Genomic DNA, 27,675 nt, shown 5'->3' with positions numbered 1-27,675 from the left:
GGCCAAGCAGAAGCGGGTGGTGCAGTGGGCTGGAGCTGGCAAGGAGGCGGGCTGCCTTCAACCTGGTGAAGAGGGCACTGTACATTAGCAAGGTGCGGTGCGGCATTGTATATCCAGCGAAGCTGAGTGTGACTTACAAGCTCAGGGACTTTTATTTTGGAACGGCGGAAGCAGCGGAGGAGTTTGCGAAAGCAGGACTGCGGCAGAACTGACAAATTGAGGAATGGCCATGTGCCGATGTAACCTCATGACTGTATTTTCTTCTTTTTTGTATCACTGCGCACGGGTGTAGAGATTAAAGGAGCCAAGGTGGTATATATTTGGACAAGGGAAGGGATAGGACTTTCACTCGAAATGAGGGCTCTTTGGGGTGTAGGTGGATATGCGGGGTTTGTGTGCTAAAAGGGGATCTTTGGGCTTTCCTGGGGCCGGGCAAGTGGGAAAGGGACCCGGGCGGGGGCCTCCACGCTGGCCGGTGTGTGCCGGCCAGTGAACGGGAGTGAGGTGGGGGGAAGGGCTGCGGCCATCGGAGCCTGGCAGAACAGGGTCAGAGTGGTCTAGCCGGGGTGGAAAGTACCGAGGGTAGGGGGAGGAGTTTTACAAGAAGCAGTGGACGGGAGGAGCGGTGTAAGATTAAGGGCGACTACGGGTAATCCCCGATTTATTTTTGTCATTTGTTTATGTAAACATGCGGGTTGAGGTTTGGTGGGTAGATGGGATCGTTGTTGTTATTATGGGGACTGACATATCTTGCTGATTATTGTTTATTGTTGATGGATGTAAATGTGGGAGAAAATGTGAAAATGGAGGAGAATAAAAATTCTTTTTTTAAAAAGAGGGTATTTCTTTGTTTTCCTGGGACTGGGCAGGGGGGAGGGGGAAGGCGACCCGGGTGGGGGCTTCCACAGTTAAGCCAGCCAGTAAACGGGAGCGGGGGGGGGCGGGGGGGGCTGCAACCACCAGAGTCTGGAGAACAGGTTTTGATGAGCCTAGCCGGGGTGAGAAGTTGGGGGAAGGGACCGATACTGGGTGAGGTGTTTTTGAGAGGAAGTGGGAGGGGTCTGGGTGTCATTCAGTGTACACTTTCGGGGATTGGATGGCCTTGAATATTAGCAGCGGGGGCGGGGGGAAACTATATATTTTAATGGTGACCATTGGGGGATTCCGGATTCCTTTTTTGTTTTTTAAATTTGATGCTTATATTGTCATGCGGGCTGTTGTGTGGGAGGATGGAATCGTTGTTATTAATAAGGGGTTTGATATTGTATCCATTACAGTTAACAGTTTATTGGTGGGGGTAAACTTTGAAGAAAATGTGAAAAAGGAGAATAAAAACATTTTTAAAAAACTGACTACAATGGCAATGAAATAGCGACAGAAGGTTCCTGCTGCCTGATGGTGCAGAGTGGTGACATTAAGATTCCACTTGACTTTGAGATTGTGGATGACACAAAACCTCCACTTATTGCAGTGGACCCATGGATCCAGTTAAACTTAAGTCAGAGAATTCACACTGCCAAGTCTTTAAGTGATTCAGTAAATAAGATTGAAACCATTTTGAGCAATTTCAAGCATGTGTTTAATGGGATGGGAACATTACCATTCACCTACAGCATCAAATTAAAAGAGAATGCTGAACCTGTTATTCATGCTCCAAGATAAGTGGTAGTGCCACTGATAGTCTCAAGGACGAACTAGATAGGATGGAGAATGACATCATCTCAAAAGTTACCGATTATGTACTTTCAACACCCCTTTTTGGCCAATATTGCTTTAATTGACTGCCCTTCGGCATCATTTTAGCCTCTGAAATATTTCACCATGAGATTGAAACCATTATAGAAGGAATTCCAGGTATACGTGTGTATGTTGACGATGTAATAATAAGGTCCAACACACAGGAAGAGCACTGTGAGAGGCTACTAAAGTCCTCAACAGGATAGATTCCTATGGTCTCAAGCAGAATAAGGAGAAATGCCAATTTGGCATCCAAAAATTCCAATTTTTAAAAGACGGGGTACAGCCTGATAAATCTAAAATTCAAGCTGTTGGTCAGATGCAAACACCAAAGGACAAGAAAGCCATATTAAGAATGTTTGGTGTTGTCAACTTCAAGGGAAAATTCATTCCAAATCTATCAAGTAGGATGACTGAATTAAGAAACTTAATCAAGAAAAATGTAGAATTCATATGGACTCCACAGCATGAAGCGGAATGGCAAGATCTGAAGTCATCTTTAATCACACTAGTTCTAGCATTTTTTGACTTAACAGGATAAACTAAAATATCAACTGATGCCAGCCAATGGCATTGGAGCGGTATTATTACAAAAAGCAGATGAGTTCCGGGTGCGGCGATGACCAGCTAAGTCGCACGTTTCGGCAGCTCCCGGTGGAACGGACTTTTGGGCTCTTGATAGGAGCCCCAACGGCAATTTTAACGGCTAAAAACACCGTGCGGTAAACCAGAAGGGAATTCCCCCTGGACACGGATGGAAAAAGGAGAGGAAAGTAGCCGGATTGCAGCGGATCCTTTGGAACAGCGGCAAGGAAGGCAAGCAAAAACCAAGATGGCGTCGGAAGGTGGCAGTTTCATATGGGGCCCTGAACAACAAGAGTTCTTGAAATGCTGCGTGAAGCGATAAAAAGGAAAAGAAGAAAGAGCTGTTGGCCCCGATACTACAGGCGATCGAAGGGCTAAAGGAGGAACAAAAGACCCAGGAGCAGGAGCTTCGGGTCGTGAAGGCGAAGGCAGCCGAGAATGAGGACGATATACAGGGCCTGGTGGTGAAGACGGAGATACAGGAGGCACATCAGAAACGATGTGTGGAGAGGTTGGAGGCACTGCAAAACAACGCAAGGAGGAACAACCTGAGGATTCTTGGTCTTCCTGAAGGTGTGGAGGGGGCGGACGTCGGGGCATATGTGAGCACGATGCTGCACTCGTTAATGGGAGCGGAGGCCCCGACGGGTCCGTTGGAGGTGGAGGGAGCATACCGAATTATGGCACGAGGACCGAGAGCAGGAGAAACTCCCAGAGCCATAGTGGTGAGATTCCTCCGTTTTATGGATAGAGAAATGGTCCTTAGATGGGCGAAGAAAACTCGGTGCAGTAAATGGGAGAACGCGGTGATCCGCGTTTATCAAGACTGGAGTGCGGAGGTGGCGAGAAGGAGGGCGAGCTTTAATCGGGCCAAGGCGGTGCTTCATAAAAGGAAGATAAAATTTGGAATGCTGCAACCGGCAAGACTGTGGGTCACATATCAAGGGAGGCACCACTACTTTGAGACGGCGGATGAAGCGTGGACTTTTATTGTAGAAGAAAAACTGGAATGAGTGGATTATTAAAAAGAACGTTTGGACAAAGTGGTGGGGCGAATGTGGGGGGCGAAGAGGGGTTTTATGTTCTAATCCTGCGGTATGGTAACTTTTCTCTCTCCCACAGGTGGTGATGGGGGGAGGGGGGGAGGGAGAGGAGATGGGGCGTTGGCCATGGGGGGCGGGGCCAAGTGAGAAGCGCGGGCTTGGCTCCCGCGCTATGATAATTATGGCGGGAATAGAGAAGCAGGAAGGAGGGGGCGTCGCACGGTGCGAGCCGTGGTCACGGGGGGAAGCCGAGGTCAGCCAGAGTTTGCTGACTTCTGGGAGCAACATGGGGGGAGTAATTACGCTAGCGGGGGGTCTAGCGGGGGGGGGGGGGTGGGAGGGGGGAATTACTGGGTTGCTGCTGCTGGGGAAAGGGGGGAGCGGGTACGGGAGAGGATGGGCGGGGGGGCACTGCCTGGGGGAGATACAGCTGCGTGGGAACTGGGTGAGAAGCTGGAAAAAGATGATGGCTAATCGGCAAGGGGGGGGGGGGGGTGGGAAGCCCCCCAACTCGGCTGATCACGTGGAACGTGAGAGGGCTCAATGGGCCGATAAAGAGGGCACGGGTACTCGCACACCTTAAGAAACTTAAAGCAGATGTGGTTATGTTACAGGAAACGCACCTGAAACTGATAGACCAGGTTAGGCTGCGCAAAGGATGGGTGGGGCAGGTGTTCCATTCGGGGCTGGATGCGAAAAACAGGGGGGTGGCTATATTAGTGGGGAAGCGGGTAATGTTCGAGGCAAAGACTATAGTGGCGGATAACGGGGGCAGATACGTGATGGTGAGTGGCAAACTACAGGGAGAGATGGTGGTTTTGGTAAACGTATGCCCCGAACTGGGATGATGCCAATTTTATGAGGCGAATGCTAGGACGCATTCCGGACCTAGAGACGGGAAAGCTGATAATGGGGGGAGATTTTAATACGGTGTTGGAACCAGGGCTGGATAGGTCGAAGTCCAGGACTGGTAGGAGGCCGGCAGCAGCCAAGGTGCTTAAGGATTTTATGGAGCAGATGGGAGGTGTGGACCCGCGGAGATTCAGTAGACCTAGGAGTAAGGAGTTCTCGTTTTTCTCCTATGTTCATAAAGTCTATTCGCGCATAGACTTTTTTGTGCTGGGTAGGGCATTGATCCCGAAGGTGAGGGGAACGGAATATACGGCCATAGCCATTTCGGATCATGCCCCACACTGGGTGGACTTGGAGATAGGGGAGGAAACAGGAGGGCGCCCACCCTGGAGAATGGACATGGGACTAATGGCGGATGAGGGGGTGTGTCTAAGGGTGAGGGGATGTATTGAAAAGTACTTGGAACTCAATGACAATGGGGAGGTCCAGGTGGGAGTGGTCTGGGAGGCGTTGAAGGCGGTGGTTAGGGGGGAGCTGATATCAATAAGGGCACATAAAGGGAAGCAGGAGAGTAAGGAACGGGAGCGGTTGCTGCAAGAACTTTTGAGGGTGGACAGACAATATGCGGAAGCACCGGAGGAGGGATTGTACAGGGAAAGGCAAAGGCTGCATGTGGAATTTGACTTGCTGCCTACAGGCACTGCAGAGGCACAATGGAGGAAGGCGCAGGGTGTACAGTATGAATATGGGGAGAAGGCGAGCAGATTGCTGGCACACCAATTGAGGAAAAGGGGAGCAGCGAGGGAAATAGGGGGAGTGAGGGACGAGGAAGGAGAGATGGAGCGGGGAGCGGAGAGAGTGAATGAAGTGTTCAAGAAATTTTATAAAAAATTATATGAAGCTCAACCCCCGGATGGGAGGGAGAGAATGATGGACTTTTTGGATCGGCTGGAAATTCCCACGGTGAAAGAGCAGGAAAGGGTGGGACTGGGAGCACAGATCGAGGTAGAAGAAGTGGTGAAAGGAATTAGGAGTATGCAGGCGGGAAAGGCCCCGGGACCGGACGGATTCCCAGTTGAATTCTATAGAAAATACTTGGACTTGCTCGCCCCGGTACTGACGAGGACCTTTAATGAGGCAAAGGAAAGGGGACAACTGCCCCCGACTATGTCTGAAGCAACGATATCGCTTCTCTTAAAGAAGGAAAAGGACCCGCTACAATGCGGGTCCTACAGACCAATTTCCCTCCTAAATGTGGATGCCAAGGTCCTGGCCAAGGTAATGGCAATGAGAATAGAGGAATGTGTCCCGGGGGTGGTTCACGAGGACCAAACTGGGTTTGTGAAGGGGAGACAGCTGAACACGAATATACGGAGGCTGTTAGGGGTAATGATGATGGCCCCACCAGAGGGTGAAACGGAGATAGTAGTGGCGATGGATGCCGAGAAAGCATTTGATAGAGTGGAATGGGATTATTTGTGGGAGGTGTTGAGGAGATTTGGTTTTGGAGAGGGGTATGTTAGATGGGTGCAGCTATTGTACAGGGCCCCAGTGGCGAGTGTGGTCACGAATGGACGGGGATCGGCATATTGTCGGCTCCATAGAGGGACAAGGCAGGGATGTCCTCTGTCCCCATTACTGTTTGCACTGGCGATTGAGCCCCTGGCGATAGCGCTGAGGGGTTCCAAGAGGTGGAGGGGAGTACTTAGGGGAGGAGAAGAACACCGGGTATCTTTGTATGCGGATGATTTGCTACGATATGTGGCGGATCCGGCGGAGGGGATGCCAGAAATAATGCGGATACTTGGGGATTTTTCAGGGTATAAATTGAACATGGGGAAGAGTGAGCTGTTTGTGGTGCATCCAGGGGAGCAGAGTAGAGAAATAGAGGACCTACCGTTGAGGAAGGTAACAAGAGACTTTCGTTACCTGGGGATCCAGATAGCTAAGAATTGGGGCACATTACACAGGTTAAATTTAACGCGGTTGGTGGAACAGATGGAGGAAGATTTCAAGAGATGGGATATGGTAGCCCTGTCAATGGCAGGGAGGGTGCAGGCGGTTAAGATGGTGGTCCTCCCGAGATTCCTCTTTGTGTTTCAGTGCCTCCCGGTGGTGATCACGAAGGCTTTTTTTAAAAGGATTGAAAAGAGCATCATGGGTTTTGTTTGGGCCGGGAAGACTCCGAGAGTGAGGAAGGGATTCTTACAGCGTAGTAGGGATAGGGGGGGGCTGGCACTACCGAGCCTAAGTGAGTACTATTGGGCCGCTAATATTTCAATGGTGAGTAAGTGGATGGGAGAGGAGGAGGGAGCGGCGTGGAAGAGATTAGAGAGGGCGTCCTGTAGGGGGACTAGCCTGCAGGCTATGGTGACAGCCCCATTGCCGTTCTCACCGAGGAACTACACCACAAGCCCGGTGGTGGTAGCTACACTGAAGATTTGGGGACAGTGGAGACGACATAGGGGAAAGACTGGAGCATTGGGGGGGTCCCCGATAAGAAACAACCATAGGTTTGCCCGGGGGGGAATGGATGGGGGATATGGAATGTGGCAAAGAGCAGGAATAACGCAACTGAAAGATCTATTTGTGGATGGGAAGTTCGCGAGTCTGGGAGCGCTGACCGAGAAATATGGGTTGCCCCAAGGGAATGCATTCAGGTACATGCAACTGAGGGCTTTTGCGAGGCAACAGGTGAGGGAATTCCCGCAGCTCCCGACACAAGAGGTGCAGGACAGAGTGATCTCAAAGACATGGGTGGGGGATGGTAAGGTGTCAGATATATATAGGGAAATGAGGGACGAAGGGGAGACTATGGTGGATGAACTAAAAGGGAAATGGGAAGAAGAGCTAGGGGAGGAGATCGAGGAGGGGCTGTGGGCAGATGCCCTAAGCAGGGTAAACTCGTCATCCTCGTGTGCCAGGCTAATCCTGATTCAGTTTAAGGTATTACACAGGGCACATATGACTGGAACACGGCTCAGTAAATTTTTTGGGGTGGAGGATAGGTGTGCGAGGTGCTCGAGAAGCCCAGCGAATCATACCCATATGTTTTGGTCATGCCCGGCACTACAGGGGTTTTGGATGGGGGTGACAAAGGTGCTTTCAAAAGTAGTAGGAGTCCGGGTCGAACCAAGCTGGGGGTTGGCTATATTTGGGGTTGCACAAGAGCCGGGAGTGCAGGAGGCGAGAGAGGCCGATGTTTTGGCCTTTGCGTCCCTAGTAGCCCGGCGCAGGATATTGTTAATGTGGAAAGAAGCCAAGCCCCCGGGGGTGGAGACCTGGATAAATGACATGGCGGGGTTTATAAAGCTAGAGCGGATTAAGTTCGTCCTAAGGGGGTCGGCTCAAGGGTTCACCAGGCAGTGGCAACCGTTCGTCGAATATCTTGCGGATAGATAGATGGGGGGAAAAAGAAGGCAGCAGCAGCAGCTCAGGATTTGGGGGGGGGGGTGTAGCTTGTGACAAGGCAGTTGCCAATTAGGGCTAGTTTTCATTTTTGTTATTTAATATTTATTCATTTTTTGTTTATATAAAATAGGTCATTGTTATCTGTGTTGTTATAATATTGTGTAAAGGATGCACAATGTACTGTGTTGGTTGACCAAAAATTTTCAATAAAATATTAAAAAAAAAAGCAGATGACGACTCTTGGAAAATAGTTGCATATGCATCTCTATGACCCAGACGGAGCAGAGATATGCTCAAATCGAAAAAGAAAGGCCTGCTAACGGGCATCAATAAATTTAATTATTAAGTGTATGGACTATTACAGAGACTGCATCGCCCCCTGGTGAACATCATTAAGAAAGATCTTGATGGCATGTCACTGCGCACGAGGATGTGGAGATCGCCCTGCACAGGGCCTCACTCCACACCTCAACATCTGAAATGAGCCCTAATTGCTCCTCCCAGCTGGACATAAACCACTACACTGACACCGAATCCTCCAATGTAATCTGTACATAAATGTCGGCGGTGAGCAAAAGAAGCATCTTCATTCGAGAGGTTGAGGTGCTATGGAGAATGTCAGGAAAATTGGTTTTGCAAAGTTGCGGTTGTAAATGTCTGAATAAGTCAGATTGCCAGAACCCAAACGTCTCCGCCAGTTCCTCTAAACTGGCAAACCATCCCTCCAATATTTTAGTGTTTATGTTTTGTTAACTGAGATTTATTGTTCTGTATTGAGGTGTATAGCTTGTTAGGGGAGTGATGGGGTGGGGCAAAGAAGTTGAGGGTAAGGATTAAGGCAGCAATGTGGATAATATTTGGCCCTATATGGAAGGTTGAGAAGAGAAAAGGCTTCGGTTTCGATTATTCCTTTGTAGCGAGGGAGCTTCTGTCTTTTGTCAATTGGGTGCAGGCCCTGGCTGGGGGGGGGGGGGGGGGGCTGGGGGCTACTTCACTAGCAGTTATTGAATGGAAGTGAGGTGGGGGGAGGGATCGGCAGCCTGTTGGATTTGTTCAGACAGGTTTCAATGAGCCTGCCCTGCCATTTATTATCATGGCTAATCATCTAATTCATAGGCTGTTCCCACATTTCTTCCTCCATATCATTTGATCCCTTTCACCCCAAGAGCTAACTCTTAAAAACATACAATATTTTGGCCTCAACTCCTTCCTATAGAAGCAGATTCCACAGGCTTACCCTCTTTGGGTGAAGACATTTCTCATCTCCGTTCTAAATGGTCTACCCAATATCCTCAGACTGTGCCCCCTGCCTCTGGATTCCCCATCGGTAACATCCTTCCTGCATCTACCCTGTTCGAATTTTATAGGTTTCTATGAGATTCCGAGCTCCCCCCTACCGCATTCATCTGAACTCCAGCGAATATAATCTGAACTAACTTGATCTCTTATGCTAGCCCCCACCAACCCAGGAATCAGTCTGGTAGACCTTCACTGCACTTCCTCTAGCAAGAACATCCTTCCTCAGAGAACTGCACACAATATTCCAGGTGTGGTCACACCAAGGCCTTGTATAACTGCAGTAAGATATCCTTGCTCCTGTACAAGTCTTCTCGCAATAAAGGCCAACATACCATTTGCCTTCTTCGCCACCTGCTGCATGGTCATCTTCAGTGACTGCTGTATGAGGACATTAAGGTTTTGTTGCAAATTCTCCTTTCAATTTAGACATGGATTTGTCTGCCCTACCTTCCCCTTTATGGGAATACGCCTCGACTATTTGAACTACCTCTTCTTTAAAGGCAGCCCATTATTCAATTAGTTTTTCCTCCCAAACTTTGATTCCAATTTAAGTCAGATCCATTGTCACACTATAGAAATTGACTTTCCACCAATTAGTTATTCTTACACTAGATTGATCCTTGCCTTCAACCAACCTAAACCCTATGATACAATGAACACTGTCCAATAAATGTTCCCCTGCTGACACTTGATCCAGTTGGCTCACCTCTTTCTCAAGAACCTTTCTTTCTCATTGAACTCGATACTCTACTGCAGAAAATTTTCCTGAAAACACACTACGAACTTTTGCCTCGTCGTGGCATTCCTCTATTAGCTAAGACACTTGCTGCCACCAGTAACCTTATCCTAGAATCATAGGCTCCCTACAGTGAAGGAGGCAAGTCTGCACCAACCCGCTGAAAGAACCCCACCCTATCCCCATAACCCACCTAACCTTTTGGATATTAAGGGCAATTTAGGATGGCCAATCAATCTAACCTGCACATCTTTTGGGCTGTGGGAGGAAACCGGTGCACTCGGAGGAAACCCACGCAGACATGGGGAGAAAGTGCAAACTCCATAAAGTCACCGAGGCCAGAATTAAATCCGCGATCCTGGCACTGTGAGGGAGCAGTGCTCACCATGCAGAGAGCTCATGTATCTCAACCAACAATAAAAACCTGCCCAAGTTTAAAAAAAACACTCACCCACTAAAGTGGAAACGTAGGATTAGCTCAGAGCTTTAGTCTCATCCTCTTCCCCGAGACAACTGGAGATGTTTTTGTGCTTAATTTACACGTGTACAAAGCCAACAGCAAATTTTTTTAAGACAAACATTTAAACACAACTTTTACACCCATAGCATTGCATGCTTGTGGGTCAAGATCAAGTGCACAAATCCAAAAGACTGCCACTCCATCTACTAGTTATAGGATTACTTTCAACTGCCAGCAGTCATTATTTTCCTCAACCATTTTAAAAGATTCCACCAGTCACCAATTTTCATCAGCTGGAATAAAAAACTGAATTCCAAGAAATAAAGATTCAAGCAGATTATAAAACAGACAAGTGAGATCTATTCATTCCCATTCTTTGGTAATGGTATTTGCCTCAAGAGTTAAAGATTCAGATAGTCTAGCAAAGACCCACATCTGTAAATCAAATGCATTTCTACTTTCAGATTCAAAAATATGTGCCTTTAAAGAAGTTATAATTAATCACAACATACTGTCATTCATAATCTGATTTTAATCATTGGCATAAATTAAAAAACAAAACATGAATGTTTTATTAATTTACTCATTTTCATTGGCATTTATACATTTACAGTTAAATCAAAATAGGACTTGGGAGGTGCTGCCATTTAACCAGAAAGTCTGAAGAATCTCACCATCCCATCATTGTGATGAAAAGTACTTTGACAGTTATGATTTTATTACCTAAACATCTTCAGTATTATACTTTGGTTTCAATTTTTTTTGGGTTCTGATCCCTGAAAACCCCACAATCAGCTTTTACATGGAGGTACAAAAAATATTATGTACTTTTAAGTGAAAAAAATAATCAGGGGTCGATTTGTACACCAGGTGTATAGAGCAGTTCAGAGTGGTACAGCAATTTCAGTCTGTGTAATTGTGCCATAGAGCATTTGGTAATTGTTCACCTACTCAAAGTAAATTCACACAGGTATTTAAAAAAAATAATAAAAAAATTTAGAGTACCCAATTAGTTTTTTCCAATTAAGGGGTAATTTAGCATGGCCAATCCACCTGCCCTGCACATCTTTGGGTTGTGGGGGTGAGACCCAAGCAAACATGGGAGAATGGGCAAACTCCACACAGACAATGACCCGGGTCCTCGGCACTGTGAGGCAGCAGTGCTAACCACTGCGCCACACAAATCTGCACAAGTATAACCTGTTTCCTAAAACCATCAGATAACCTGTGACTTGCAATCACTGCACAATTTGTAGCTGTACTTTTAGAACTCTAATTCTATTCCAAAACTCCTCTACCTTTCTGTCAAAACCAATCTTTGACAAAAGTAATTACCATCTGTCCCAATATCTCCCATGTGGCTGTTTCACATTTATTTGATAACATTCATGTGAAACACCATGGCATATTTTATGTTGAAGTCGCTATATAAATGCAAATTGCTGTGGGTCAGGTTCAAGACAATAAATGTAATTCCCTCTACAAAAGGATATCCCATCAAGCTATGAAAGTCTTCACTTCCATTATGCCTCACCTGCTCACCTCACCTGCCAGTTCCAGACATATAATTACCACAAATGACCACAAAAAGAGGCAATGACTGCACCTGAGCAATTAAGTTTTTCCTTTCATCAAAACAGTAAATAATGAACATTTGGTATAGAAATAATTTTGAACCATCCAAGTATGTTTCTCATCCACAGGATGCTGTACAAAAATGCACTCTGCATCCCTTGATAATGCTAATTCCCAAGGAGTCAAAATTTACCTGGCATGAAAAATCTTGCAATATACCTCCCACATGTACAAGGATAAAATACTTTAGGAGATTATGGTTATTCGCCATACACCATAAAGTATATTTAACTTAGATATGATCTAAGGTTGTTCACCCACAGAAATGTCTGTCCTTTGTATTGCAGCATATACATAATTAACATTCCCTGGAAGATTTAAACCCAAGAACATAACTTTTTCTGGCACTTAGTCTGACTCTAGGCTTACATACTTAAGCATACACTTTACAATCAATTCATTTTAAATAGCTTCCCAAATATATTCATTCAATTCAACTATAAAATCTTCAATCATATCCCTACAAAGCCAAAGTAATTTTAAGGCACTATTCTCAACATTTCTGAATCACGATACCCAAGACTAAACATCTGAACCAAAACTGAACATGCACATTGTGAGAAAAACTCAAATAACTGAAGTATTATATTAGTTTAGAATTTCATTAATGGGTCCAGGGTCAAATCGGGGCTATCTGGTCACTCCCATCTGCCATTCCACCCCCAGGGGGTTGCAAAATTCTGGTCAGAAATTCAAGAGTTTAAGCAGCAAATTATGATTATTCAGAATCCTTAGCTCGACCTTGCAAATGTTTTTTTGTGAAACTGGGGTTTTGTCACAAATAAACAATTTGATCAGTTTCCATCTAAAGAATGAGAGATAAAGAAAGAAATGTATCCCCTAATTGCTCCAAGTTGTACTGTCCAAAATTCGAAACAAATTAGCTACTTCACTTTCTCCATCTATTTTTTGAGTCGCTGTCAAGAATTCCCAATCTTTTGAAGGGCAGTTCTATCTCTAATCATGTGACAATGTATATTTCAATTTGTCATTCTTCAACAGCATTTCTGGTCCCAGTTTAAATGTTAAATAATGTTTTGTGATGGTGGTTACATCTAAAATGTCATTACTAATTTCTAAGTACACCACCTACTTCCAAATGCTTCTAGCATTTTTGCAAAAACACACTGGAATCTTCAGGCTCACTATGGATGCTCACTCCATTCCAGATGAATAAAATAATTGAATTAACAATGCCAAGATTGAACAAAAAGTCAATGTAACAGAGAATGGAGTGCACCTGCTAAATACTTTAGACATTTTACTACAAAATAAACTGGTGTGAGTGTACAATTTAACTGATAAGACACTAAATTGAAGTCAATGCTTTTACAGACAGAATTGACAACTGATTGCATTTATGGTAAGTGGAAGATGGATTGTGTGCATATGAAATGTGGATAACTGGGTATCAGAAACAAACATGACTAGCATCAATCTTGCTGCAGCTAGGATACCAGTGCCATATTTTCCAAACTAATTGGCAGCAGCATAAGCACTGGCTTAAATACAGCAAATTTGCAATGGCTCATGAAAATAAATGACAAAAGTTATGATTACTTGCTAGCTGTTTTTGGAGTGGAGTAATGGTGGAGCAGTGCCAATGTCTCATGAACTTACCAAGTGGCACAAGCAATGGCATAGTCACTCACCATAACATTTTGGAACTTCTGCACTAGAATAATGGTCTATCCTGATCTTTCAGATCAAGATTACAATATTTAAATTACTCATTTGTCATTTCTCCCGAGTTATTCAGTAGTTATTGATGGATTCAAATATATATTAGAAAGCATCATTCAAATTAAGTTTTAGTATTTTTTACATTTCAAAAAATGGCATGAACAAAGCATAACAAAATACTGCTGTATCCAATGTCTAGGTTGTCTCAATGTAATCCGACTATTTCGCCTTTTTTCTACCACAATCTCATTTTGAAACAATACTCAAAAGCTATAAATTGGAGAGTTTGATGACCTTCAGTAAAGGGCAAAGTACTCCACATGTTTAGAACATAACAGTTACAGTTGTCCGTTTCAAATACATTTCACTGACCTCAAAAGCAAAATGATGCCATTTAGTTTATAGCGCATTGCAATTAACTAACTGAACATTTTAAAATGAGCTTTAACAGTATTTTAATGCCTTTCAATGAAAGAAATAGTGATCAGCATTGTTTTTTTAAAAAAAAAATCATTCTCTTATCCGGTATGAAATTTAAGTTTTGGTCTGAACCTATAACCACAAACATCTTTATTCAAGAAATTCCCTTTAGGACAGTCTTGTCCAGATATTTAATACATTACTATTGGAAAAATTGATGCACTATATTGTATAAAAATACATTAAGACAGTAGTTTGTTTATATGATCCCTGACAAATTTGTTCAAAATTTTCACATAGCAAAAAAATGTAAACTTTACTTTCAGCATCTAACATTTGATGAATTACACCAAAGCAACTATTTTTGGCAGGTAAGATACAGTAGATAAGTGTCACTTCATTTATACTTCCACAAAGGAGACATCCAGTAAAATTCAAGCTGTCCCCTTTCACCATCACCTTATTGCATATTTACAGTGGTATCAAACAGGTATCTCAAAATCATCCAAGCGGCAGATTTGTTTCTTTATACATTCACTACCAAGATGAAAAGAAAGGTTTTCTGCAATGAAATGTCTGGGTGAAGGCATTGCTCAAGTGCACTATCCTGCCTTGGCTTCCAGAACTACTTCTTTCCACAACCACGCGAGGCATCTGGACCAGCTGAATAGGGCTTTTCCCATCTTTGAGCGCTTGAGTAAGATTCAAAATCTGAACAAAGAGAAAAGGCATACACAGTATCATTTTATCAGTTCCTTTCACAGGTTAGAAAAAACAATTTGTTCTTGGAATTACTGCAATGCTCTGACTTTTCAGCCATTATACCAAGTTGCTGCTCCTAAAAATATTCTCATCAGAAACATTTTATTTATAATGATTCTAAATAAAATAGGTGGTAACTGCATATTAGAATTCACAAACTCATGGAAAGCACATGAATACAATGGTGATAAACAAGCTTTTCTAAACAGTTAATTGGGAGAAGATCAGTTTTGGCCAAGGTAAATTGGAATCCAAAATTGGAAGGCAAGATTGTAACCCAACAAAAGACTGCCTTCAAAGGGTCATAGTTTGGGTAGTCAGGATACACTCTCACAAAAGGGGAAAAAGTCTGGATTTGCTTGTTCAGAGCTCCCTGGGTGAAGAAAATGACAGAAAGAGCAGAAAAAGGTGCGTATGACAGATGGATAATATAATTGAGAACTAGGCTATGATAGCTATGACTGAAACATGGCTAAGGGAGGGGCAGGACTGGCAGCTCAATGTTCCGGGGTACAGATGCTATAGAAAGGATAGAACAGGAGGTGAGAGAGGAGGGGGAGTGGCGTTTTTGATTAGGGAGAACATCACGGCAGTACTTAGAGGGGATATATCCGAGGGTTCACCCACTGAGTCTATATGGGTGGAACTGAAAAATAAGAAGGGAGAGATCACCTTGGTAGGACTGTACTACAGGCCCCCAAATAGTCAGCGGGAAATTGAGGAGCAAATATGTAAGGAGATTACAGATAGCTGCAAGAATAATAGGGTGGTAGTAGTAGGGGACTTTAACTTTCCCAACATTGACTGGGACAGCCATAGCATTAGGGGCTTGGATGGAGGGAAATTTGTTGAGTGTATTCAGGAGGAATTTCTCATTCAGTATGTGGATGGACCGACTAGAGAGGGGGCAAAACTTGACCTCGTCTTGGGAAATAAGGAAGGGCAAGTGACAGAAGTGCTAGTGAGGGATCACTTTGGGACAAGTGACCATAACTCCATTAGTTTTAAGATAGCTATGGAGAATGATAGGTGTGGCCCAAGAGTTAAAATTCTTAATTGGGGCTAGGCCAATTTTGATGGTATCAGACAGGAACTTGCAGAGGTAGATTGGGGGAGACTGTTGGCAGGCAAAGGGACGGCTGGTAAATGGGAGGCTTTTAAAAATGTGTTAACCAGGGTGCAGGGCAAGCACATTCCCTTTAGAGTGAAGGGCAAGGCTGGTAGAAGTAGGGAACCCTGGATGACTCGAGATATTGAGACTCTGGTCAAAAAGAAGAAGGAGGCATATGACGTACATAAGCAACTGGGATCAAGTGGATCCCTTGAAGAGTATAGAGATTGTCGAAATAGAGTTAAGAGGGAAATCAGGAGGGCAAAAAGGGGACATGAAATTGCTTTGGCAAATAATGCAAGGGAGAATCCAAAGAGATTCTACAGATACATAAAGGGGAAAAGAGTAACTAGGGACAGAGTAGGGCCTCTTAAGGATCAACAAGGACATCTATGTGCAGAGCCACAAGAGTTGTGTGAGATCCTGAATGAATATTTCTAATCGGTATTCACGGTGGAGAAAGGCATGGATGTTAGGAAACTAAGGGAAATAAATAGTGATGTCTTGAGAAGTGTGCATATTACAGAGGAGGAGGTGCTGGAAGTCTTAAAGCGCATCAAGGTAGATAAATCCCCGGGACCTGATGAAATGTATCCCAGGATGTTGTGGGAGGCTAGGGAGGAAATTGCGGGTGCCCTAACAGAGATATTTGAATCATCGGCAGCCACAGGTGAGGTGCCTGAAGATTGGAGAGTGGCGAATGTTATGCCCTTGTTTAAGAAGGGCAGCAGGGAAAAGCCTGGGAACTACAGACCGGTGAGCCTAATGTCTGTAGTAGGTAAGTTGCTAGAAGGTATTCTGAGAGACAGGATCTACAAGCATTTAAAGAGGCAAGGACTGATTCGAGGCAGTCAGCATGGCTTTGTGCGTGAAAAATCATGTCTCACAAATTTGATTGAGTTTTTTGAGGGAGTGACCAAGAAGGTAGATGAGGGCAGTGCAGTAGACATTGTCTACATGGACTTTAGCAAAGCCTTTGACAAGGTACCGCATGGTAGGTTGTTGCTGAAGGTTAAAGCTCACGGGATCCAGGGTGAGGTTGCCAATTGGATTCAAAATTGGCTGGACGACAGAAGGCAGAGGGTGGTTGTAGAGGGTTGTTTCTCAAACTGGAGGCCTGTGACCAGTGGTGTGCCTCAGGGATCGGTGCTGGGTCCACTGTTATTTGTGATTTATATTAATGATTTGGATGAGAATTTAGGAGGCATGGTTAGTAAGTTTGCAGATGACACCAAGATTGGTGGCACAGTGGATAGTGAAGAAGGTTATCTAGGATTGCAACGGGATCTTGATCAATTAGGCCAGTGGGCCGACGAATGGCAGATGGAGTTTAATTTAGATAAATGTGAGGTGATGCATTTTGGCAGATCGAATCAGGCCAGGACCTACTCAGTTAATGGTATGGCGTTGGGGAGAGTTATAGAACAAAGAGATCTAGGAGTACAGGTTCATAGCTCCTTGAAGGTGGAGTCGCAGGTGGACAGGGTGGTGAAGGAGGCATTCGGCATGCTTGGTTTCATTGGTCAGAACATTGAATACAGGAGTTGGGACGTCTTGTTGAAGTTGTACATGACATTGGTACGGCCACACTTGGAATACTGTGTGCAGTTCTGGTCACCCTATTATAGAAAGGATATTATTAAACTGGAAAGAGTGCAGAAAAGATTTACTAGGATGTTGCCGGGACTTGATGGTTTGAGTTATAAGGAGGCTGGATAGACTGGGACTTTTTTCCCTGGAGCGTAGGAGGCTTAGGGGTGATCTTATAGAGGTCTATAAAATAATGAGGGGCATAGATAAGGTAGATAGTCAACATCTTTTCCCAAAGGTAGGGGAGTCTAAAACTAGAGGGCATAGGTTTAAGGTGAGAGGGGAGAGATTCAGAAGGGCCCAGAGGGGCAATTTCTTCACTCAGAGGGTAGTGAGTGTCTGGAATGGGCTGCCAGAGGTAGTAGTAGAGGCGGGTACAATTGTGTCTTTTAAAAAGCATTTAGATAGTTACATGGGTAAGATGGGTATAGAGGGTTATGGGCCAAGTGCGGGCAACTGGGACTAGCTTAATGGTAAAAACTGGGCGGCATGGACTGGTTGGGCCGAAGGGCCTGTTTCCATGCTGTAAACTTCTATGATTCTATGATTCTAGGCTCAATGTAGAACGTTCATGAGGGGGGAGAGGCAGTGAAAAAAAGAGAAACAAAGAATGTGAAGACATTGGCAGCTAACAGAAAAGCAAATCTGAAAGACTTAATATATGCACATAAATGGTAAAAGGGTCATGAAAGGAGGAGTGAAGCAGAATAGGGGTCAAAAAGGGCATTTATCCGTAGAGGTGGGAGGCATTAAAAATGAGAACTTGGCATTTGCCTTTCCCAAAGGCGATTCTGGCTAAGTCATAGTAAAAGTGGAAATTGAGACACTGGATACAGTAAAAGCTGACAAGAGGAAGTAACGATTAGGAACATAGGAATTAGGAGCAGAAGTAGGCAATTCGGCCTTTTGAGCCTGCTCCACCATTCAATCAGATCATGGCTGATCTCTTCCTAGTCTCAAATCCACCTCCCCACATGTTGCCCATATCCCATTAACACGTTTTTTGATACAAAATATAGGTCTTCCTTGAAACTATTTAACTCAAATTCCACTGTACTATGGGGCAACGGGTTCACAAATTCACCACTCTCTGCGAGAAGTAGTTTTTCCTCATCTCAGTTCTAAATCTACCACCTCTCAACCTTTATCAGTGATCTCGTTCTAGATTTCCCCACAATGGGGAACATTTGGTCTATGTTTACTTTATCAATCCCATTTAGTATTTTACATACTTCGATCAGATCCCCTTTCATCCTTCTCCAACGAGTGTAAGCCAAAATTGTTTAATCTCTCCTCATATGCCAACCCTTCCACCCCCCCCGGAATCAATCTGGTGAACCTCCTCTGAACTGCCTCCAATGCTACCATGCCCTTCCTCAAATAAGGAGACCAAAACTGGAAACAATACTCCAAATGTGGTCTCACCAACACCCCATGCAATTGCAACAACACTACTTTATCTTTATACTCCAGTCATTCTGCAATAAACGCCAACATTCAATTTGCCTTTTAAATGATATGCTGTACCTGCATACCAACTTTGAGATTCATGAACAAAGACACCCAGATCCATTTATCCAGGCGCATCGTGAATCTGCTTTCCATTTAGATACTAATTACCTTTCTATTTTTCCGGCCAAATCACCTCACACTTATCTACATTAAACTCCATCTGCCAAATTTTGGCCCATCTCCTAACCTATCTATATCCATCTGTAAAAACTTTATCTCCTCTTCACTGCCTGCCTTCCCACCTATTTTAGTATCATCCGCAGTTTTTGCTATATTCCACTCAGTCCCTGCTTGTTTATATAAATTGTAGACTGTCTGCAAAGTTAAGTCACCAGGACCAAATGAGATGCATACATAGATAATGCAGGGAAAGTAGGAGTGGAAATGAGTCACTGGCTATAACATTCAAATCCTCCCTAGATACAGGGGTGGTGCCAGAGAACTGGAGAACTACAAATGTTCAAAAAATGGTTTAAGTGCAGCAAGTACAGGCCAGTCAGTTTAAACTTGGGTGACAGCTTTTGGAAGTGACAATTAGGACAAACAGCAAGCACTTGACAAATGCAGATTAATTAAGGAAAGTCTGTATGGAATGGTCAAGGTAAAAAGCATTTAACTAATTTGACTGAGTTTTTTGATGAGGTAACTAAGGATAATGTAGTAATGTAGTTGATGCAGTCAGTGTACCTGGACTTTCAAAATGCATTTGGCGATGTGGCACTTAACAGGCTCGTCAGCGACTTCCGGTTGCGGCTATGTGGAGCTAAGTCGCACGTTCGGCAGCTCCCGCTAAAAAAGGACTTTTGGGCTCTTTTTAGGGCCCGTAACGGCGCTTGTTCGACATTTCCCGGTGTGGGAAGGGGACAGCAACATTCCCCCGATAGTGTATGGAGTAGACTAGGAGTGGGGCGATTAAAAAAGTGGCATTGTAGCAAAGAATGGTGCGAGGGAGGAGGACCAAGATGGCGGTGGGCGGAGACCAGGCAGCGTGGAGGCAGTGGGCGCAAGAGCAGCAGGAGCTTCTCCAGCGCTGTTTTAAGGAACTGAAAGCAGAGCTGCTGGAGCCAACGAAGGCTTCAATCGATAAGCTGCTGGCGACCCAGACGGCCCAAGGGACGGCGATCCGGGAGGTCCGGCAGAAGGTCTCGGAGAACGAGGATGAGATCCTGGGCCTGGCGGTGAAGGTGGAGGCGCACGACGCACTCCACAAGAAATGGCAGGCGAGGTTCGAGGAGATGGAGAACCGGTCGGGGTGGAAAAACCTGCGGATCCTGGGTCTCCCGGAGGGGCTGGAGGGATCGGGCGTGGGGGCCTACGTGGTCACCATGCTGAATTCGCTGATGGGAGCGGCGGCCTTTCAGGGGCCCTTGGAGCTAGAGTGGGCCCACCAAGTGCTGGCGAGGAGGCCCAAGCCCAGTGAGCCGCCGCGGGCGGTGCTGATGCGGTTCCACCGGTTTGCTGATCGAGAGTGCGTGTTAAGGTGGGCCAAGAAGAAGCAGAGCAGCAGGTGGGAGAACGCAGAGGTCCGGATCTGCCAGGATTGGAGCACGGAGGTGGCGAAGAGGAGGGCCGGTTACAACCGGGTGAAGGCAGTGCTGCACAGGAAGGGGGTGAAGTTCAGTATGCTGCAGCCAGCGTGACCGTGGGTCACCTATAAGGATCGACAGCACTATTGCGAGTCCCCGGAGGAGGCGTGGGCCTTTGTTCAGGCCGAAAAACTGGACTCAGACTAAGGGTTGGGGATGAGGGGTCGCGGTGGAGGGATGGTTGGGGATAGTTGGGTTGTGTTTCGAGGGGGAGTTCTTTGTTTTTGGGGGGTTGATTGGGCATTGTTTTAATTAGGTCCACCGGGCGGGCTCGTTACGGGGGGGGGGGGGTAAACTGCTTGGGGGGGTTGATGGTCGGTAGGGGAGATGGGGCCTGAGTTGGGGGGAGTGGGACTGGGCCTGGAAAGGGTGCTGTGCCAGGGGAGGCGGGGCGAGTGGAAAGTGCGGGCTTTCCCCCCCGCGTTTAGGGCTGAAGGGGCGGGGCCAGAGCTGGGAAGCGTGGGCTTTTTCTCCCGCGCTGGGAGTGGAATGGTTGAGATCCCGCTGGCGGCCGGGGGGGGGGGGGAAAGAGAGAAGAGTTCCACACTTGTGAGGGGGGGTGGGTTTGATGGAGCGGCAGGAGTGGCTGGGGTCAGGAGTCAGCTGACCTAGGGGAGTGCAATGGGGGGGGGGGGGGGGGGGGGGGAGCAATGCAGCTAGGGGGGGGGGGGACCGGGTTGCTGCTGGAATGGCCAAGGGGGAGCTGGAGTTGGTAGAGGAGGTTGGGGCGTGGGTCTGCCGCTGTGGGGAACGGGCCGTGCGGGGGGCGCGGGCACATGGCTGGCCTAGGAAGGGATATGGCTAGTCGGCAGGGGAGTAGCCCCCTGATCCGGCTGATAACCTGGAATGTAAGGGGACTGAATGGGCCGGTCAAGTGGGCCCGGGTGTTCGCGCACCTGAAGGGGCTGAAGGCGGATGTGGCCATGCTTCAGGAGACGCACCCAAGGGTGGCGGATCAGGTAAGGTTGAGAAAGGGGTGGGTAGGGCAGGTGTTTCATTCAGGTTTGGATGCAAAAAAATCAGGGGGTGGCGATCTTGGTGGGGAAGAGAGTGTCGTTCGAGGTGTCGAGCATTGTGGTAGACAATGGCAGTAGGTATGTGATGGTAAGTGGCAAGCTGCAAGGGGAGTGGGTGGTGTTGGTCAATGTATATGCCCTGAATTGGGACGATGCGGGGTTCATGCGGCGTATGCTGGGCCGGATTCCAGACCTGGAGACAGGGGGCCTGATAATGGGGGGGAATTTCAACACGGTGCTGGATCCGACATTGGATTGCTCTAGGTCTAGGACGGGCAGGAGGTTGGTGGCGGCCAAGGTGCTGAGGGGGTTCATGGACCAGATAGGAGGGGTGGATCTATGGAGGTTTGCGAGAACGGGGAATTTTCATTCTTCTCCCACGTTCACAAGGCCTACTCCCGGATTGACTATTTTGTCATGAGCAGGGCGCTGATTCCAAGGGTGGAGGATATGGAGTATTCGGCGATAGCCATTTCTGATCATGCTCCGCACTGGGTGGACCTCGAGTTGGGGAGGAGAGGGACCAGTGCCCGCTGTGGCGCCTAGAGGTGGGGTTGCTGGCGAACGAGGAGGTGAGCGGACGGGTCCAGAAGTGTATAGAGAGGTACCTGGAGGCTAATGACAATGGGGAGGTGCAAGTAGGGGTGGTCTGGGAGGCGCTGATCAGAGGAGAGCTGATCTCCATTAGGGCACACAAGGAGAGGGGGGAAGAGGAGAGAGAGGGAGAGGTTGGTGGGAGAGATGGTGAGGGTGGATAGGAGGTACGTGAAGGCCCCGGAGGAGGGATTGCTTAGGGAGCGGTGTAGCCTCCAGTCTGAGTTCGATTTGTTGACCACCAGGAAGGCGGAGGCGCAGTGGAGGAAGGCGCAGGGGGTGGTATATGAATACGGAGGAACTGTACCGGTCTGAGCCCCCACTGGAAGAAGGATGGATGGGTCGCTTCCTGGATCAGACGAGGTTTCCGAGGGTGGAGGAGGGGCAGGTGGCGGGGTTGGGGGCGCCGGTTGGGTTGGAGGAGTTGGTCAAAGGGATAGGGAACATGCTGACGGGGAAGGCACCGGGGCCGGATGGGTTCCCGGTTGAATTGTACAAGAAGTACGCGGACCTGCTGGGCCCGCTGTTGGTAAGGACCTTTAACGAGGCAAGAGAAGGGCCCCCGACGATGTCTAGAGCGCTGATTTCCCTGATCCTGAAGCGGGACAAGGATCCCCTACAGTGTGGGTCATACAGGCCGATCTCACTCTTAAATGTAGACGCAAAGTTGCTGGCAAAGATTTGGGCCATGAGGATAGAGGTCTGTGTGCCGCAGGTCATACACGAGGATCAGACGGGGTTCGAGAAAGGGAGGCAGTTGAATACCAATGTACGGAGGCTCTTGAATGGTATAATGATGCCAGCGGTGGAAAGGGAGGCGGAGATAGTGGCGGAGATGGCCTTTGATAGGGTGGAGTGGGGGTACCTGTGGGAGGTGTTGAAGAGGTTCGGGTTCGGGGAGGGGATCGTCAAGTGGGTGAGGCTGCCGCATGAGGCCCTGGTGGCGAGTGTGGCCACGAACAGAAGGTCAAAGTATTTCCGGCTACAACGGGGGACGAGGCAGGGGTGTCCCCTGTCCCCCCTGCTCTTTGCACTGGCGATTGAACCCCTGGCCATGGCGTTGAGGGAGTCGGGGAACTGGTGCGGGGTGGGGAGGAGCATCGGGTGTCGCTCTATGCGGATGATTTGCTGCTATATGTGGCGGACCCGGTGGGGGGAATGCCGGAGGTGATGAGGATCCTTAGGGAGTTTGGAGATTTCTCCAGGTACAAGCTTAATATGGGGAAGAGAGAGTTGTTCGTAGTGCACCTGGGGGACCAGGAGAGGGGCATTGGTGAGCTCCTGCTAAAAAGGACGGAGGAGTTTCAGGTATCTGTGGGTCCAGGTGGCTAGGAGCTGGAGGGCCTTACATAAGCTTAACTTCACGAGGCTGGTGGAGCAGATGGAGGAGGAGTTTAAGAGGTAGGACGTGCTGCCATTCTCCCTGACAGGTAGAGTGCAGTCAGTTAAGATGACGGTGCTCCCGAAGTTTTTGTTCCTGTTCCAATGCCTCCCCATCCTGATCCCTGGGGCCTTCTTCAGGCGGGTTAACAAGAGCGTTATGGGGTTTGTATGGGCGCAGAAAACCCCGAGGGTGAGAAGGGTGTTCCTGGAGCGGTGCAGGGATGGGATGGGGGGGGGGGGGGGGGGGGGGGGTTGGCGCTGCCTAACCTCTGTGGATATTATTGGGCCGCCAACGTGGCAATGGTGCGTAAGTGGGTGATGGAAGGGGATGAGGCGGCATGGAAGAGGCTGGAGATGGGGTCCTGTGTGGGCATGAGCCTGGAGTCGCTGGTGACGAAGCTGCTGCCGTTTCCTCCAACGAGGTATACCACGAGCCCGGTGGTGGCGGCTACCCTCAAAATCTGGGGGCAATGGAGACGTCACAGGGGTGAGGTGGGGCCTCTGTGCGGTCCCCGATTCGGGGAAACCACCAGTTTGTCCCGGGGAGGATGGACGGAGGGTTTCTGAGCTGGCACCGGGTAGGTATTAGAAGAATGGGGGAACCTGTTTGTGGACGGGAAGTTCGCCAGCCTGGGTGAGCTGGAGGAGAAGTTTGGGCTCCCCCCCCAGGGAACACCTTCAGATATATGCAGGTAAGGGCGTTTGTTCGGTGGCAGGTGATGGAGTTCCCACGGCTGCCGCCACGCGGGGTCCAGGACAGGGTGCTGTCGGGGGTGTGGGTTTGAGAGGGAAGGATCTCGGCAACGTATCAGGTGATGCAGGAGGAGGAGGCCTCGGTGGAGGAGCTAAAGGGTAAGTGGGAGGAGGAGTTGGGTGAGGAGATTGACGAGGGAATGTGGGCGGATGCCCTCGGGAGGGTGAACTCTTCCTCCTCTTGCGCGAGGCTTAGCATACAATTTAAGATGCTGCATAGGGCTCACATGACCGGGGCAAGGATGAGCCGGTTCTTTGGGTGCGAGGACAGGTGTGTTAGATGCTCAGGGAGCCCAGCAAATCACACCCTCATGTTCTGGGCCTGCACAGCGCTGGACGACTATTGGAAGGGTGTAGCAAGGACAGTGTCGAGGGTGGTAGGTTGCAGGGTCAAGCCGGGCTGGGGGCTCGCAATATTTGGGGTGGCAGAGGAGCCGGGAGTGCAGGAGTCGAAAGAGGCCGGTATTCTGGCCTTTGCATCCCTGGTAGCCCAGCGAAGGATACTTCTTCAGTGGAAGGATGCGAGGCCCCCCAAGTGTGGAATCCTAGATCAGCGATATGGCGGGGTTTATTAAATTGGAGATTGTGAAATTTGCCTTAAGGGGATCGGTACAAGGGTCCTTCAGGCGGTGGCAACCGTTTCGAGACTTCCTGGCAGAACGTTAGAAGATGGTCAGCCACGGCAGCAACCCGGGGGGGGGGTTGGTTCGTTTTTTCTTGAGTGGGCGTGTATATTTGCCTGTGTGTTGATGAAGGCTATTAATTTATTATTTATGTATATGGGGGGGGGGGGTTGTCCTTTTTTTCCTGTATTTTGTTGTTGATATATTGTGAAAATTTGAATAAAATTAAAAAAAAAAAAAAAACAGGCTCGTCAGCAAATTTAGAGCTACACAAATATGATTTAGGAGAATGCCATTTGGCCCCCAAACCAGATCTGCCATTCAATAAGATCAAGTCCATATTCCTGCCTACACAGATATCCTTTGACTCCCTTGTTAATCAAGAATGTATCTACCGCTGCCTTAAAAGTATTCCAACACTTTCTGGGAAGAGAGATTTCCAAAGATTCACGACCCAAACAAAAGTTTTTAATTCGTCTGAATTGGGAGATCCATCATCTTTAAACAGTGTTGCCTGGTTCTAGTCTCTCCCATAAGCAAAACTCCTTTCATCATCTATATTGTCGTCAAGTCCCTCAGTATCTTATATTTGAATTAGATTGCCTCTTAATCTTATAAACGCCAATGGATCCAGGTCCAGACTTTCCTCACTGGATAGCTCCCTCTCACCCAATTCCAGGGATCAGCTAAGCAAACCTTCTCGGAGTTATTTCTAATGTTGATGGAACATTAGTGCCATGGATACAAAAATGGCTGGGTGGATGACTGGAAACAGAAAAGTGATGAATGGTTGCTTTTCAGACTGGAGGAAGGTTTATAGTGGGACCCTGCAGGGTTGACATTAAGACCCTGGCTTGTCCTGATGTACTTTCATGACCTCGACTTGTGTAAAGGGCACAATTAAAAAATATATGGAATGACAAAACTTGGTAGTATTGTGAACTGAGGAGATTTCAAGGGAACATAGGTAGACAGGTGCGAGGGGCAGACATTCTCCAGATATAAAACTTATGCAAAGTCTGAAGTGATTCATTTGGCAGGAAGAATGGAGGCAGTACAATATAAACAGTAGAATTCTGAAGGGAGCAGGTGGACCTGGGATGGAGGGGTGTCTTGGAAGGGTCTCCAAATGGGGTTTCATGGGGAGAGCTTAGAAAAGTGCAATCACTCCGTGTTTGCGTGGGTTTCGACCCCCACAACCCAAAAGATGTGCAGGATAGGTGGATTGTCCACACTAAATTGCCCCTTAATTGGAAAAAATTAATTGGATACTCTAAATTTATAAAAAAAGAAAAGTGCTTTTGGGGGGCAACGAAGGCGGCTTTAGGGTTGTAGGAAGATACAAACAGTATCAGATCAGTGGCAGATGGAATTTAACCCTGAAAAGTGCGACGTGATGCACTTTGGAAGGAGTACCACGACAAGGGAGTACTCAATGAATGACAGGACACTAGGAACTCAGAGGGGGATCTGGGGGTGCTTGACCACAGATTCCTGAAGGCAGCAGGACAGATTAATCGGGTAGTTAAGGTAGCATCTGGGACACTTGCTTTGATCAGTCGTGGCATAGATTATAAGAGCAGGAGGTTATGATGGGGCTGTTCAAAATTTGGTTGGGCCACAACTGGTGTTCAGTTTTGGTTGCCTCATTATAGGAAGGATGTGATTGCACTGGGCAGGGTGCAGAGGAGATTTACCAGGATATTGCCAGGAATGGAGCATTTGAGCTATGAAGAGAGGCTGGATAAGCTTGGGTTGTTTTCTTTGGAGCAGAGAAGGCGGAGAGAGGACCCGATTGAGGTATATAGACAGGGTGGAAAGCAGCTGCTCCCCTTATTGAAGGTCAATAATGAGGGGGCATAATTTTAAGGCGAGGGGCAGAAGGTTGAGAAGGGATTTGAGGAAACACTTTTTCTACCCAGAGAGTGGTGGGAGTCTGGAATGCACTGCCTGGGAAGGTAGTAGAGGCAGGAAACCTGAACCTTTAAAAATACATGGATGAGCACCTGAAATGTCACAACAGCTATCGGCCAAGTGCTGGAAAGTGGGATTAGTGTAGACTCAATGGACCGAAAGACCTCTTCTGTACCGTACGACTGAGCATATATCATTGAAGGTGGCAGTGCAAATTGAGAAAACGGTCCACAAAACATACAGCATCTTGGGTGCTAGAGAGTCCAGGATTTGGTGGGGAAGAGTCCAAATACAAAGTATTGATAAATTTGCATAAAACATTATTCAGACCTAACTGTAGAATACTATGTCCAGTATTATACTTTAGTATACGATGTGAAGGCATGAGTAAGGGTGCGGAAAAGGTTCACAAGAATGGTTTTAGCAATGAGAAACATTAGTTACGTGGTTAGATTGGAGAAGAAGAGATTAAAAGGAGATCTGATAAAAGTAGCCATAGTCCCAGATGCTGTTCGCCCTTTGAGAGCTGACTGGTGGGGATTTAACCGGAGGATCACCAATCCTCAGGCGAGGGGCAAGGCTGGGAAGAGACCTTCATGAATAACCTCAGCCAGTATGGGAATCTACTGATGGGGAAAAACCATATTATGGTAATCGGACAGGAAATTCTCATCTGAGCCACTCTGGGGACTCCTCTCCTCTGTTGGCCTCGTTCTACACCACAAATCAGTTGTTCAGTGAACTGAGTCACAAATTAAAATCATGAGGAGCCTGGACAGAATAGAAATGGAGAAACTGTTCCCATTGGCAGAATAGAGAACATTGATTTAAGTTGACTGAAAAAAAATGGCAGCATGAGAAAAAGCTTTTTCAAAAAGCAATTAGTGGCTAGGATTTGGAATGCATTGTCTGAGTGTTGAGAGGTAGATTCAACAGAAGCCTGAATAAAGCAAAACTTGACAATTATCTG

At 47.2% G+C, this 27,675-nt stretch overlaps 1 protein-coding gene across 1 annotated transcript in view; it reads right to left on the bottom strand.

Moving 5' to 3' along the window:
- Positions 1 to 10,635: 10,635 nt before the first annotated feature.
- LOC140408797 (phosphatidylinositol 4-kinase type 2-beta-like) overlaps positions 10,636 to 27,675 on the bottom strand; it is a 103,955-nt gene continuing 86,915 nt past the window's right edge. The window contains exon 9 of the mRNA XM_072496509.1: positions 10,636 to 14,572. Within this exon, the coding sequence (XP_072352610.1) occupies positions 14,399 to 14,572 (174 nt within the window). The 3' untranslated portion in view covers positions 10,636 to 14,398. The remainder of the gene's footprint in view (positions 14,573 to 27,675) is intronic.

The sequence above is a fragment of the Scyliorhinus torazame genome, chromosome 3, assembly GCF_047496885.1.
Source record: "Scyliorhinus torazame isolate Kashiwa2021f chromosome 3, sScyTor2.1, whole genome shotgun sequence".
Taxonomy (NCBI): Eukaryota; Metazoa; Chordata; class Chondrichthyes; order Carcharhiniformes; family Scyliorhinidae; genus Scyliorhinus; species Scyliorhinus torazame.
The sequence above is the reverse complement of the archived record's forward strand: the minus strand, read 5'-3'. Positions and strand labels throughout refer to the sequence as shown.